Source organism: Eubalaena glacialis, chromosome 19, assembly GCF_028564815.1.
Source record: "Eubalaena glacialis isolate mEubGla1 chromosome 19, mEubGla1.1.hap2.+ XY, whole genome shotgun sequence".
NCBI classification, from domain to species: domain Eukaryota; kingdom Metazoa; phylum Chordata; class Mammalia; order Artiodactyla; family Balaenidae; genus Eubalaena; species Eubalaena glacialis.
The window spans coordinates 44,966,980-44,981,685 of NC_083734.1; the positions used below are offsets into that span (position 1 = coordinate 44,966,980).

Consider the following 14,706-nt stretch of genomic DNA (forward strand, 5'->3'; position numbering starts at 1 on the left):
CTCTCAAAGGGAGAATTCCTGCTTTGTCCGTATTTCATCCTCTTTAATCCTAAATTTCCTCATCTTTAAATGGGGATCCTCATAAAAAGGTTCATCCAAGCGTTATAGTAAGGACAAAATAAAATAATGTATTATAAAAGAACTGATCTATCACACAACATTGTAAATAAACTATACTTCAATTAAAAACTAAAAAATAAAATTTTAAGATTAAAAAAAAAATGAAACGATCCATCAGATGCAAAGTAGTATTAGCACTCTATTGTTTTCCATCAGCTCCTGGAGGGCTGAGTGGTTGTTTTGTTCATTTCAGCTTCCCAATCAGTATCAACTGGGTGCCCAACTCCAGGGGACACTATTCATGTTATATTTAACTGGAAGAGACACCATTCACAGAAAATATAATGTGAATGAAGCACCCCTGAGCGCCATTCACAGAACATACAATGTGAATGGTGCCTCCTGGAGTTGTGCCTTGCCACCTTGGTGCTAGGGCTAAGTGCTCAGGAAATGTTTGCCAAACGAGTGAATGAATAGAATCCAATTTTACTTCCAGCTCATTCCACCTCCCAGGATAAAAAGTTGACCAGGGGTGAAGAGAGTGGAGAGGAGGAAAGGCAGTCATTAATCTACACACACACTAATTATGCATCTAGCTACAAGGAGTCAATGCTCCAATGAGACGGGTGTGTGTGTTTGTGCTGGTGGTAGTGTGGGGAGGATGGGTGATACTAAAGCGAGTGTTCTCCTGTTCCCAAAGATCCTCCTGTTAATTTTTCTTGAAATAGGACACCTCTCCTATCTCAGCGTGGTCTGAATCACACTGGTGATTTGACAGCCCTGGTTTGGCACCCAAATTCTTACGGTGAATTACGTTGTTCATTTACTTAAAAAAACAACAAACACAAAAGCAAAAACAAAAACAAACAAAAAAAAACACAACGCGTTCTTAGCGAGCGCCTACCCTGAGGCAAATTCTGTACTAGTGCTGGTAGTAGAGTGGTAAACAAGACAAAGAGACCACTGTATGTTATAGCACCCTCCAGGTGTTATCACCCCCAGAAGTAGTGTTTAAGTTGAGACTAAAAGAATCAGCAGGAGTGATAGCAAGAGTGATACAGACGAGGTAGAGCCACGGGGCTTGAGAGACATGACCCCTTGAGGGAAGTCTGGGGCAGACGAGTGAGGGAGACCAGTAGGCAGGGGCCAGATCGTGCAGGGCTTGTGGAGTTATGATTTTATCTTGAGGCAAGTGGGAGCCAGTAAAGAATTTTATGAAGGAGGATGACATGGTCAAATTTGAATTTTTGGAAATAGAGCATGGGCTGGAGGGGTATAAGTAGAAGTAGGGGGACGTGTTAAGAGGCTACTGCGGCTGCCTCGGCGACAGATGATGATGTCTTTAACTAGGGTGGCGGTGCCAGTGGAGATGGAGATACATGGACAGTTCCGGGTACATTAGGGAGTGGAAACCCGACAGGGCTGGGGACAGAAAACTAGCCCTACAGAAAACTAGCCCTACCTCAAATAAAGAGGCCCTGGAAAAGAAAGAAGACGGATGTTGATAAAATACCACTTTATTTTGCTTCTTAACCCACCTGGTGTCTCCCCTCCCCTAACCCTGACGTCTGTTATATGCAGATAACACTAAGGCGAGGGGCGGGGCAGGCGCCCAAAAAAATCCGGGAACTTTTATTTAAACTGGGGTGGACTTCAGCGGAGAGTAGATGAAAGAACACAAGGCACTTCCGGTTACTCCGGATGTGAAGATTCCTAAGCTCCTCCGCCGGCGGAGGGCCAGGGTGAAGGGATGGCCGGGCGGACGGTGCGGCTGGTGCTGCTGGTTGGGGCAGCCGCGCTAGCAAGCGGCTCCCAGGGCGATCGCGAGCCGGTGTACCGCGACTGCGTGCTGCGGTGCGAGGAGCGGAACTGTTCTGGGGGCGCACTGAAGCACTTCCGCTCCCGCCAGCCAATCTACATGAGCCTAGCAGGTAAGCCCCACCCCGCGGTAGGCCCCGCCCATTGGACTTGCCCTGCCCCTTTCGCCCCCGAAGACCACTCTGCAATCTGTACCTTAGTTCCTCCCCCGGGTCCATTGTGAGTGCGAGTGGAGCCCCAGAGTGATTAGATAGTCCGTCAACCAGGAGCTTCATTTACTTTTTATTTTGTCAGTCAAATGGGCATTTACTACCTCCTGGGTACAAAGACCTGGAAGGACACTGAAATCAGACCAGGGTCCTGACTTCAGGGCTCACAGTCCCCAAGGGGACTTCAGCCTTCTCAAGTGCAAGGGAGAGGATGATTTGAGCCCCAAAGGACTCTTAGATTAAGTAATAGGGAGGAAGGAATCGTTTCTGGCTTTGAGGAGGTGGGGGCAGTGATTATCTTGGAACATTCTCAAGAGGAAGGGCTTCTGGATGGACGCATTAAATTTAGGCCTGTGGCCATAGTGGGCACTTACTTTGTGGCAGGTGTCAAAATAGTTATTTTTCACAACAACCCTTTGAGGTCAATTCTCTTAACCTGATTTTTACAGATGGGGAGACTCAGAGAGGTTAAGTGTCCTGCCCAAAATCACACAGCCAGTAAGTGGTAAAGTGGAGTTTTTAGTTCTGGCCTGTTTGACTACACGTTTCTTCTCTTTACTATCCCTTTGCATACCAGACAGAAAGAACAGAGAGTGGAGGCCCTGGACAGATATGGACACATCCAGCAGCTTGGTTTACTCAGGGAGCAGGGTGCATGAAAAGGAGTAGTGGGAAATAAAGTTAGAAAGGCAATATGGGGCCTTAAAAGTCAGACTGAAGAATCTGGGCTTCATTTTCATAGATGGGGTGTAAAACGGCAAGGGTTTCTCCCTGGTGAGTGAGAGAAAATCCTGTGTTCAGGAAAGGCAAACATAAACCCAGGTATCCACAGATGAGTCCATCAGATGCCAAAGTCTCCATCTTGGGTGAAAGGAAAAGAGAAGAAACATCTCTACTTGCTCACTGTACACTCCTACCCCCTAAAACACACACACACATGCACACACATGCCTTTCCCTTATGTATATTTTACACCATCTCTCATCCATCCAAGCAGGAAGCTAGAATTTTCCGATTTCTTCTGGTTCTCTCCAACCTGCAGGACCTCTTGGCCTGTGTTTGAGCTTGGGCCCCATTCGAGCTCTCTCTGTGCCTCCCCATGCTGGGGAGTTCACCAGGCCATATTTATCTGTTTCAGGCTGGACCTGTCAGGATGACTGTAAGTATGAGTGTATGTGGGTCACCGTTGGCCTCTACCTCCAGGAAGGTCACAAAGTGCCTCAGTTCCATGGCAAGGTGAGTTGGAGGGTCAGGGTAGGTAGATGATGGGAGTAAGATGCCTCTAGTTGGACCACACTGTCCAAGCAGGCCAGGGTGTGGGGTGATGAGTGTGTGTTTGGCGAAGGTACCTGTTTTTCTCAAAATATGCTGGTTATCATCAGATGGGGACAATGTGTCCTGCCTCTGGATTTGAGGTAACAGGATCTGGGAGGCTTTGGAGTCTCCTTAGGGAGTGGTCCTGGGCTGCTTAGGGTGGTTGAGATGCCCACCTTGCTACAAAGACAAATTCCCTGAGCATCCCCCTGGCACACTTTCTGTTGCTTCTTCAGTAGGAGTCTGGATTAAAATAATACCCCCTCAGATTGCCCAGCGAGTCACAGCTTGCTGATGCCTTTTGATCCAATATGATCTTGTTCTAGAGTGTTGAGGTTGGCAAGAATTATTCTCCCCAGTTTGTCACAGAGTAAGCTGAGGCTCAGAGGGCTGTGGTTAGTGGTAGAGGAGGGATTAGGACCTGTGTCTTCTAGATGGCAGGTCTATGCTATTTCCACCAGGCCATACTGAGCCATCCACACTGCCCCGCCTGGTCTCCCCAGTGCTGTGAGTGCTGGCCAGGATAGAGGGATAACCCTCAGCCAGGGACTGCAGGGGAGCTCGTTGATCTGAAGAGGGACTGCCCCTGAGGCTTTGGCCAAGGTCCAGAGCTGAGGAGCGGCTGGGGCCTGGTGATGCAGCAGGTCAAGCAGAGGTAGGTTGGACCAACTGGGCGTTGCTTGCTCCTCAGGCCCCCTCCATGTGCTCCTGTTTCAGTGGCCCTTCTTCCGGTTCCTGTGCTTCCAAGAACCAGCTTCTGCTGTGGCCTCTTTCCTCAATGGCCTGGCCAGCCTGGTGATGCTCTGTCGTTACCGCACCTCCGTGCCAGCCTCATCCCCTATGTACCCCACCTGCGTGGCCTTCGCTTGGGTAGGTAACCTGGCAGGATTCCTGCTCGACACCCTCACCCAGGAACGAGGAACTCTTAGATCCCCATTATCACCCACCTAGCTTCCCCTCTGTTTTCCAGGGTTAAAGTTGCAGCTATGGGATGGTCAAGCCTGGGGAGAACAGGGAAGGTGCTGAATCAGGCCTTCCCTTTCTAGCAAAGTCCTAGGTCAGGCTGTTTGAGAGAGAGGGAGAGAGGAAAGAAACATTGTTCTTGTCGTGAAGCAGGAAGCTGCTAAAACACCCAGCAGGGCAGTTTACAAACACAGAAGGGAGATGGGTGGCAGGGAACACGCAGGGACCACAGGTCTTTCCAAGGACCCCTCTGCAAGGTTCAAAGCCCTGTCAACCCCAGCTAAGGCCTGGAGGCAGTAGCAGCCACAGCACTCCATCTAGAGCTCAGTCTGGTCTTAGACCATCCCTGGAGAAGCTGAAATATGTTCCATCTGAGTATCCAGAGAGGGCTCTGAGCGTCACAGAATGGCTGGTCAGAAGAGCCAGCATCCAGAGCCTGGAGTTGTGTGAGAAGCAGGGACTGTGGTACAGAAAGGAACCACAGAAACCTTGGGGAGGGTGTGAGAGTACGAGGTGGCAGTGGATGTCTCAGACCAGAGCTACCACTGTGAGCCTTAGGGAAACAGCCCACACTCACTCACCTTCCTGCCATCAAAGCAGCCACTTGTTCATGTACTGAGCACCTGCTATGTGCCAGGCACTTTGTTGGGTGCAGGAGATCCACAAGTATATAAAAACAGACGGGTCCCCGCCCTCTGGTACTAATCACATAAGCACACAACTGAATATAAAAGGACAGCTATGAACAAGTGCAGTGGAGGATAGATGTGTGCTGTCGGGGTGTGTGATGGGGTCTAGACCAGTGCAGGGCAATCCAGGGAAGCCTTCCCTGAGGAAGGGGTGTGTGAGGTCAAATCAGAATGATGAGGGAATGTGCACTGACAGGACAGAGTGCAGGTTATATGAGGACCTGAGAGGCCAGGAGGCCGACCAGGCAGGAAGCTGGGAGGGGGTGTGAGGCGGGTGGGCAGGTGGGCAGCAGGTAGAGCCTGGAGATGGATGTGGATGGAGAGCCTGGAAGGCTCAGTAACACTTTAGATCTCGACTGTCAAAGCCTCATGAAGCAATGAGGGTTGGAGAGAAGGGGCTTCGTGAATAGATTTGCTATTCTGGCTACTGTGTAGAGACCAGGTTGGAGCGGGCAGGAGTGGATGCGGGGCCTAGTTGGTAATTTTAGCATAGGGCACGGTAGCGAGACTAGAGAGGTGGCCCGGGTCTTGGGAAGGAAGGTATTAAAGAGAAGTATGTTTGAGCTATGTTTTGGAGGTGACATTAAAAATTTTTAAATGTATTTATTTTACAAACAACTACATAGCTGTTACTGTGTGCCAGGCACCATTCTAAGCATTCTATAAATATTAACCTTGTTAATACCATAACAAGCTTATGAGGTAGGTAGTAGTATTGTCCCCAGTTTACAGATGAGGAAACCAAGGACTGGAAAGGTTAGGTAACCTGCCCCGGAGCCAGGGTTTGAATCTAGGCATCTGGCTCCAGAGTCTACAGTCTTACCATCTTGGCTGTGTGGATAACCTAAGATGGGAAGAGAGGAATCAAGGATGACCCCTGTGCTTCTGCTTAGGAGACGGTGATAGAAACTGTGGATGCGATCACCAGGGGGGAACTTGGTGAGAAGAGAAGGGGTCTAGGATGGAGCCTCGAGGAACCCCCAAACTTAATGGCTGAATAGAGGAGGATGAGCCAGCAACAGAGACAGAAGGGGTGGCCAGAGGGGTAGGTGGAAAATGAGGCCATCGTGTGGTTGGGGGAGCCCTGGGACAAGGACAGGAAAGAGAGAGTAGGCCATTCTCCTGAATTCTGCTTCAGTCAAATAAGATGAGACTGAAGGCCGCTCCTAGATCTGGCGACCCTGAGATCTCTGAGGACGTTGGGGAAACTGATAGTGTTGGGGTGCCGGAAGTCCAGGCCAAACCTCAGACTTGAGAGATGGGGACCGGAAGGAGGGCAGCAAGGAGGCTGTTGAGCCTCTGGGTAACGTTGCTCCTCCCTAACACTTTCCATTCAATACATATTAATAATTTTTATCAGTTATGGAACACAGATTACGTGATGGGCATGGTCCTCAGTTCTGTACATACATTTTCTCACTTAATCCTCGTAATACCACTGTGAGCTTTGTGGAAGGCTCAGAGGGGGGAAAACCTGCCCCAAGTTAACAGCTAACAAGGTAGTGAATAGTGGAGACAGGCTGGCACCCAGGGCTGTCTGGCTCCAGGGCCTGAGCACCTAGTGCCTCTCTGGGCTGTCTCCACGTGCTGTGCGAAATGCTTATGGAGCATCTGCCGTGGGTGGAGAAAGGGGTTAGCACTTGTGGTAGCTGAAGCCCCTGCCCCAAGGAGCTAAGCCAAGTGGGAGGTCCAGGTCCTGCCAATCTGGGCGGCAGGATGGAGGCAGAGGTGAGGAGGGCTCAGGGAGAGAGCTTTGGGAGCTGTGAGGTGGGGAGATCACATCGTCTGGGAGAGAAGTCTTTCAGGGAAGCCCAGAGAGGAGGAGAGGCTTCATCCGGGATTCGTAGGCCTGGTCAGGGCTAGACGTGTGCACATGGCGGGAGAGGAGGTTAGATTCCGGCATTCCAGGCTGGGGGCACAGCAGGAGCAAAGGTGCAGAAGCTGGTCAGTGTGGGGCCTGGACAGGCAACCTTGGGAAGGTCAGCCTGACCACAGTGTGGCTGGGTGAAGGGGAGGTGAGGGGGGTAAGATGAAGCAGAGAGGGCCCCAAGTGCCAGGCTGAGGGGCAAGGACTCTTGTGTAGGCAAGGGCCTGGCATCAGCCCGGCCTGTCACAGGCATGGGTGGGATAGAGCCACCACTTCCTGTTTTAGGCCTCACACAGAGAAGGGAATTTGGTCCTGGCAAAGAAAGCAGGAAGGGTGGGGAAAATGAGGACAGTACACCCGTCCCCTTTCCCTTGGGGTTCTTCCAGGGACACTGCTGCCTGGCCCACCACTTTACTGCCCCCTCGCCCCTGCCCCTGTTAGCACAGGACAGCCCTGCCTGATCTCTCTGAACTAAACTCAGAGCCTCCTTGGGTAGACGTGCTGGTCTGAGGGTCCCAGCCTTTGTCTTCACGACACGTGCCAGAGGCCAGTGGTCACTTCACAGCTCTTGCCTTGATCTCCCTGTTTCTTGGGTCTTTCATCTCACTGGCATCTGCCACTCAGCTTCCTTCTTGGTGAGGATCATACCTCACAGGTGTACCCTGCAGTCCAGCGTGACCAAGGACCCTTAGGGATTGATCAGGAGATGTTAGGTTGAGAGAGGACAGATACCTGGGGCCTGTGTCACAGGGCACCCTACGGGATGTGGTGTCCTGGGACATGGGACCCCCCTTCATGCCACCAATAGGCCCTTGAGGGACAGAGTCTCAGTGCCCACACTCCCTTTGATGTTCCAGTTTGGATCTTACACTTGATCTTTAGTCCTGTGTATGTTTGCAAGCGCGAAGGATCCCAAGCTCTATGGAGGGTGTGGCAGTGGACTTTGTCCTGGGCTGGGTTTTCTGGAACAAGTGGGGCTCCTGATTTCTGGTGGGGTGGGGTGGGAAGGCCCCCTCACCTGCTCCAGGTTAGATCTTGGGGAGGGGAGTGGGTCTCAGTCTTTTTCTCCGGGAATTCGCAGAGCTAATGAAGCTTTGGCACAAGGAGTCAACCCCCGCCTTGACATTTAGACCTGGACTTAGGCTGGGCAGCAGCCAGGTTTTGGAGGAGCCCACCAAAACTCTGCCCTCCACAGACCTTTGACTTCGTGGAATCAGGGGCCCCTGCTCTCTGCCAAAGCTGCCAGGCCAGACCAGTGCTCTGCCCCTTCATCCAACAAGGAAAGGTCCTCAGGCGTAGAGGTGAGGCTGAGGGTGCCGGGAAATCCCAGACTGTCTCTGCAGGATGATCTAGGGAGGTGGGGACTAACTGTACCCTACCTCTGCTGAGGAAACTGTGAGAAGAGACAGGTTAAGGCTACAGCAGAATAGTGGCTAGACTTCAGGAAGGACTTCCCTACAGTCAGACAAGAGCCAGTGGAACAGGCAATGGCAAGAAATCAAGGAATCCTTTTTGATGGTGGAAAAAGCCCCCCTTCTCTAGTCTCCATCCACTTCTTGCCCACTTCTTTCTCAGGAGTGAACTGGAGCCGGCTTGCCCTGCCTGAGGCCTCTGGGGGGGCCCAGGATGGCAGCAGGCGTCATATTTAGCATTCTGCCTCCCCCACTTCTGAGACACCGAGCTATTTAAAGACCCACTTGTCCCCACCTCGGTGGTGTCAATGACAGCCCCGAGCACTGGGGCTTAGTACTGGGGTCGAATTCCTGACAGATCTGGCTCACTTGGCATCCAGCCAGTTTCACGGCTGTGATATTTTTGTCTCAATTTTCCTATTTTCCAACAGACTGAAACAGCCTCCTGCTCTCCCTCCGCCCAGCCTTCCTCGTCCCCCACCAGTTCCACCCTCGTTGGCAACCTGCCCCGCCTCCCCCTTTCCTCAGTGTTTACGCAAAGTTCTTGGCGTCCATCACCCTCCTGGCCTGTCTGATTGACCAGTTATCCCCCCGGCCCCCCCATTCTACTCAGGCTTGGCCGAGGAGTCTGGGAGCAGCCGTACACTTGGGCTGTCCCTTCCTTCCACGGCCCTCTGTCCCTTCGCTTGAGTCTTGATGACAAACTCGAGTGAAGAGAAGTAGCATCTCTTCGGTGCATCCTGGTGGGGTAGTGGCTCAGGAGCAGGGAGGAGGGGCCTCTTCCTACAGCTGAGGCGTCTGCGTTCTGGGATCAAGAGACCCTGGGGCCCCGTGGTTTGCCCTGGAACACTGTGACCTTTGCAGGGGATGGGGGGTGTCAGGTGAAGGGAAGTGGTAGGGGGTCAGTCCCTGGACATGATGAAGGAAACTGACATTTCTGGGTTACCTAGCGTGTGCCAGGCCACAGCAACAGCCACCACTTACTGAATGGCTTCTTTGTGCCCCGTATTTTGCAGACATCGTCCTCACAACCCTCTTATGCAGTGGATGCTATTATTAGACCCGTTTTGTAGGTGAGGCAGCTGAGGCTCAGAGAAGCTGTTATTTGCTCAAGATCACACAGCTGTTTAGGGGCCGAGGCAGAACTTGAACCCAGAGTCCATCTCCTCATGGAGGCTCCAGACATCCTGCCCCCAGCCTGGAACTATGGGATGAGCCTAGGCAGTTGTGGGGAGACCACCCCTTCTCAGCCTAGACCTCCCTGGCCGGCAGGGAGAATGGGAGGCAGACTTGGGCTCTTTGGCCTCAAGTCTGTGAAGTGGTGTGAGGATCCCACACTGGTCAACAAGGTGGGGAGAAGTAACTCCTAATGTTTAACCCTGTTCCTGGGCACTGTGCTGTACACTGTACTTGTATTACTCATTAAATCCTTATCAATACTATGATTATTCCCATTTTACAGATGAGAAAACTGAGGCACAGCAAGGCTAAATAACTTGCCCAAGGACACACAGGAAATGCAGAGGCAGGATTTGAACCCTGGCAGTCTGGCCCTAGGGCCTGCATTCTTAATGACACTATCTCCTAAATCTGTGGAGAGGGTCAGAAGAGGAGTCCCCCAAAATGGGACACTCCCCAGGGGAGAGGGGACTTTTCAGGGGTGCAGAGTCCAGGCTTCAGGTGGGTCTCTGTAAGTGGAAGGCCCCCTGGGGAGGCGGTTGGACAGGGGACCAAGCCGCCCCCACCCCCATCCCATAGAGCTAATCCCTAGCCCTGTGCATCCCCCCCAACCTCCTGCCACCACTTAGCTCAGTCCTCCTGTCACCTCCCCCTTCCTGCCATGGGTGACAAGGAGGCCTGGCTGGCTGCCATTCCCTGCTGCCTTCCCCACCACCTCCCCCTCACGTTGGCTCCAGGGCCACTCTCTTCCCCAAGGATGTCCCTGTTCCTCGCCTGCCCAGGAGACCTGGCCCATGTGATCGCCTGGGCCCCGTCTCCAGCCCCGGGCCTGCTTCTCTCCCCACGCTGACCCTGAGTATCACAGACTCTGCAGAAGCAGAGTCTGAGAAACGACTCTGTCCTGTCCCGTTTTCCAGCCTCCGGACCATGCCTCCATTGCTGTCTCTGGGGAAGGGGTAGCACCAGGAATGGGACAGGATGGCTGTCCTCAGAGGAGGAAGCAGCCTGACCTGGACTGATCACCTGACATCAGGGCTGGAAAGGGGACAAAGGATCACTTTGACCAGCCCCTGATTTGTCCCGGGGGGAAGCTCAGTCCCAGAAGGACAAAGCCTGTGCCCAGGTCATGAGAAGCATAAGCAGCAAGAGTCAGCCCTGGACCCGGGCCAGACAGGCTTACACCGGACTCCCTGAGCCTCCAGAGACTTCCAGCTTTGCAGTAGAGCCCAGGCCTCCACCCCATTGCTCTTCCCATTTCCTCATAAGCCCCCTCAAGCCTGCATTAGGGAACTCATCCTACCCTCTGACCTTCCTGCTGCATACCGGATGGAGAGTGGCTTTTTTTATAAATTTATTTATTTTATTTATCTTTGGCTGCGTTGGGTCTTTGTTGCTGTGCACAGCTTTCTCTAGCTGCGGCAAGCAGGGGCTATTCTTCGGTGCGGTGCGCGGGCTTCTCATTGCGGTGGCTTCTATTGTTGGGGAGCACGGGCTCTAGGCACCTGGGCTTCAGTAGTTGTGGCACACGGGCTCAGTAGTTGTGGCTCGCGGGCTCTAGAGCGCAGGCTCAGTAGTTGTGGCGCATGGGCTTAGTTGCTTGGCAGCATGTGGGATCTTCCTGGGCCAGGGCTCGAACCCGTGTCCCCTGCATTGGTAGGCAGATTCTTAACCACTGTGCCACCAGGGAAGCCCCTGGAGAGTGGCTTTTTACCCTGCTCCCTCTGTCCCCTGCCTGGCCAGTTTTCCTGGTATACTGGACCCCACTGAGCAGCTCCTGGCCTTTACCCATCTCTGGCAGGCCTGTACCACCCTAGTGCATCCATCCCCACCTCCAGGGCATTCCAGGCCAGACCTTGGCTGTTTCTCCCTTTGACTGGTTTCCCAGCCCTCCAGTGTGTGTATCTCCACCCCAGCCCACCCTTCTTTCAGTACGTTGGGCTTCTGCTGTGGACACAGCAGTCCCTGAAAAAAATGCCAGCACCAACTCCCACGAGAGGTAGGCCTCATTTGCAAGATGATGTGTGCTCTCTCCTTGCAGTTAATTTCCAGGAGAAAGGCCTCCAGCGTTCCCTTGGGCCCTTGCCCACCACTGCCCCTCCAGCCCTGCTCTGGCCGGCCCAGCCGGGAGGAGGCTGGGCTCCGTTGGCCAGGCTCCTCCTCAGAGACTTGGCCCCAGTGGGATCTACTTGATCTCCCTCCCTTGCTTGCTTGCTCTGGACACGCCCCAAGCTGGCTCGAGCCCCTCCACCCCACCCACTTCATTCCCGCCCCCAGAGGCTGAGGTCACTGCTCACCTGGCCCGGGTGGGGCTGTCATCATCACCTGCCAGTTGGGGGAGGAGGTGAGGTTCCCCGGGGGCTGTTGTCTTAGCCACTGAGTAACCGGGGAACTTGACTCTGCTGGAACTGGTTCCCAGGCCAGGCTGGAACCTGTGGAGGCTGCAGCCCCCGTGGCCTTGGGGGTTCAGGGTGGTGGGAAGCTGAGCCTGAGGGACCCGGGCTTGGTGGGGGTGGAGGGACCCGGGCTTGTCCAGTCCATGGGCTCCAGGGCCCAGGGGAAGCATGTTTCTCAGCTCTGTAGATCCCTTTCCCCAAAGTGAGATGGATGTGAGCCCTCTGGGGGGGTCTTCCCCACCTTGGGGCACCACACTCACCAGCCACTTCCCTCCTCAGGTCTCCCTCAATGCTTGGTTCTGGTCCACAGTCTTCCACACCAGGGACACCGACCTCACAGAGGTGAGCGCCCTCCCACCCCCGTTTCTGCTGGAGACAGTCCCCGGAGGAGCCAGGAGAGGTGGGGCAGAGCTGGCTCTTAGTTCTCTCTTAGTCCTCGTACTGACTCGGTTTACGGAGCACTTGCTCTGCGGTGGGCGTTTTAAACCTATTAGTGCACTTGAGCCTCACTTGACCCTCATGAGGCAGGTGTGATTATTGGCTCTTCTTAACCGATGCGGCAGCTGAGCCTTGGGTGGGGTGAAATCACTTGCCCAGCATCATGCAGCCCGTGAAGGGGTGCAGTCCAGACTTGAGCCCACAGCTGCTGAACTCCAGACCACACTCTGAATTCTGCGCACGCGCTTACGTTCTGGAGTCTTGGCGGGCACCCTCTACCAATACCTCTAAAGCCTTGCTGCTGAGCACACCTTTTTTTTTAAATTGTGTAACGTGAATACAAGGGTCAGTCTATTGAATTCAGGCATGAAACAGCGATAGGCAAAAGGAGCACGAGACACGTCCCCACCAGCCATAGGCCTAGGACTCCCACGTTAGACGCTGGCTGGGCCTCTGCCACCCCTCCCTGCCCCCATCCCTAGTGGGTCCTCTCTGGAGCCTGCCCTCCATGAAGCCTTGTCTCCCGCCTGTTGCCCACACACTGGTCCCTCATCCAGCTCTCCTTGTCCTCAGAAAATGGACTACTTCTGTGCCTCCACTGTCATCCTACACTCAGTTTATCTGTGCTGTGTCAGGTGAGCCCGCCTTGGCTGCTGTGCGAGCAAAATCAGGCCCTGGGGGCAGAAAGGGGTCGCCGGTCTCTCCCCTGGGGGTGCTGTCCCAGGGCTTCCATCTTGCACATGCATACGCTCCAGACAGCTCTGGATAGGGACTCTGTGGTGGGATCAGGGGCCCTGGCTCTTTCCAAGGACCTTGGCAAAGGCCCCCAGGAATTGGAGGCCTGCCCTGCTAGCCTGTTTTGATGGGGGAGAGGGGCAGCGGCTCCCCCACACTGCTGCTGGCGTGAGGGGACGCTTCAGGGAATGCTGCTGCGGGGATGGGTCACCCTACATCTGAGCAGCTCTGGGTGGCGGGGCAGGACCGTGGGGCTGCACCGCCCGGCCGTGGCCAGTGCCTTCCGGGCCCTCCTGCTGCTAATGCTGACGGCGCACGTCTCCTACCTGAGCCTCGTCCGCTTCGACTATGGCTACAACCTGGCGGCCAACGTGGCTATCGGTGAGCTGGGACAGGGTCTCTGGGGGGGCTGGACCATCTGCAGAGCTGCTGGTTTGGGGTGGAGGTGGGCATTGGTGCTGTTCCCAGAGAAGGAGCTTCTAGAGAGACCCTTAGGGGGAGGGAAGGGAAAAGAATTGGGGGTGGGAGAGGGGGGAGGTTGGGAGGAGCCCCTGAGGGGGGCCCTGGGGTCACAGAGCATGGGGGCTAGGAGAGACTTTGGGAGGAGAGAAGGAGGTCCAGAAATGAGCTCTCCCCACCCCCACCCGCACCCAGGCCTGGTGAACGCGGCGTGGTGGCTGACCTGGTGCCTGCGGAATCGGCAGCGGCTGCCCCACGTGCGCAAGTGCATCGTGGTGGTCCTGCTGCTGCAGGGGCTGTCCCTGCTCGAGCTGCTAGACTTCCCGCCTCTCTTCTGGGTCCTGGATGCCCACGCCATCTGGCACATCAGCACCATCCCTGTTCACGTCCTCTTCTTCAGGTGGGTACTCCTCCCTGCCTAGTGCTCACCTCCTCCATGCCCGTCCTTGCCTGCTTCTTAGAGGCCTCTGTGCACTGGTCACCCACTGCCTGCTCGCCTGCACCACCCCACCCTGCCCCCAGGGGACGCTCTCAGAGCTGTACCTCAGTGGGCTCCTCCCTCGGCCCACAGCTTTCTGGAAGATGACAGCCTCTACCTGCTGAAGGAATCAGAGGCCAAGTTCAAACTGGACTGAAGGCCCTGGAAGCGGATCTGCCCTCTTGGGGACCCTGTCCCTCCCTGCTGGCTCCCCTTCTTCCCCCCCACCCACCACCCCAATCCTTGAGGTGACTTTTTTTCCTTTTAGCGTCTTGAACCTGGACATGGAGGGTGTGGGACCAGAATCATGTAACCTGCCCACCCCCTTGCTCACCCCCACATGGCCCTCACAGGTCTTGGCGTCAGTTCAGACCTGGCCTCATAACATCTGGGGCTGGAAAATGGGCAACCCCTCTGGTCCCTGGAGCTGAACTGGGCTAGAACTGCGTTCTTAGCTCCATCGAGAGGAGGGCTGCCTCTCCCTCCCCATCAGCCTCCTCCTCCCATCCCCTCACTGCCTGGGTGGTTCCCAGAATCCTCTGTCTAGCTGGGAGACCAGGTACCACAGGCCTTTGGGGATATAGTGGGGTCCCCTTCTGTTACCCCCGTGCCCTCCTCCGGGGCACCACTAGGTGGCACTAGATGCTTGCTCTTTGGCTGCCCAAGTTTCAAGGCAGGTCTCATTCTCCCCA

At 54.6% G+C, this 14,706-nt stretch overlaps 1 protein-coding gene across 2 annotated transcripts; it reads left to right on the forward strand.

Annotated features, from left to right (window-relative positions):
• Positions 1-1,771: 1,771 nt before the first annotated feature.
• On the forward strand, positions 1,772-14,194 carry PGAP3 (post-GPI attachment to proteins phospholipase 3). Of its 2 annotated transcripts, XM_061174903.1 has the most exons (8): positions 1,772-1,991; positions 3,226-3,323; positions 4,119-4,271; positions 12,184-12,246; positions 12,916-12,977; positions 13,322-13,458; positions 13,732-13,936; positions 14,108-14,194. In XM_061174903.1, exons 1-8 carry the CDS (start codon positions 1,811-1,813, stop codon positions 14,169-14,171), a joined length of 963 nt encoding a protein of 320 aa, XP_061030886.1. In that variant the 5' UTR covers positions 1,772-1,810; the 3' UTR covers positions 14,172-14,194. The 2 variants fall into 2 exon arrangements, 1 of the variants encoding a protein (XP_061030886.1); XR_009698199.1 differs by lacking the exons at positions 12,916-12,977; positions 13,322-13,458; positions 13,732-13,936; positions 14,108-14,194 and adding an exon at positions 11,550-11,852.
• Positions 14,195-14,706: the final 512 nt, after the last annotated feature.

Excerpts from the sequence above, each read along its gene's own strand:
- PGAP3 (XM_061174903.1), top strand. The coding sequence starts at position 1,811 with ATGGCCGGGCGGACGGTGCGGCTGGTGCTGCTGGTTGGGGCAGCCGCG. Across the intron at positions 13,459-13,731 it reads GGCGGCCAACGTGGCTATCG|GCCTGGTGAACGCGGCGTGG; the intron begins GTGAGCTGGGAC and ends ACCCGCACCCAG. Across the intron at positions 13,937-14,107 it reads GTTCACGTCCTCTTCTTCAG|CTTTCTGGAAGATGACAGCC; the intron begins GTGGGTACTCCT and ends CTCGGCCCACAG.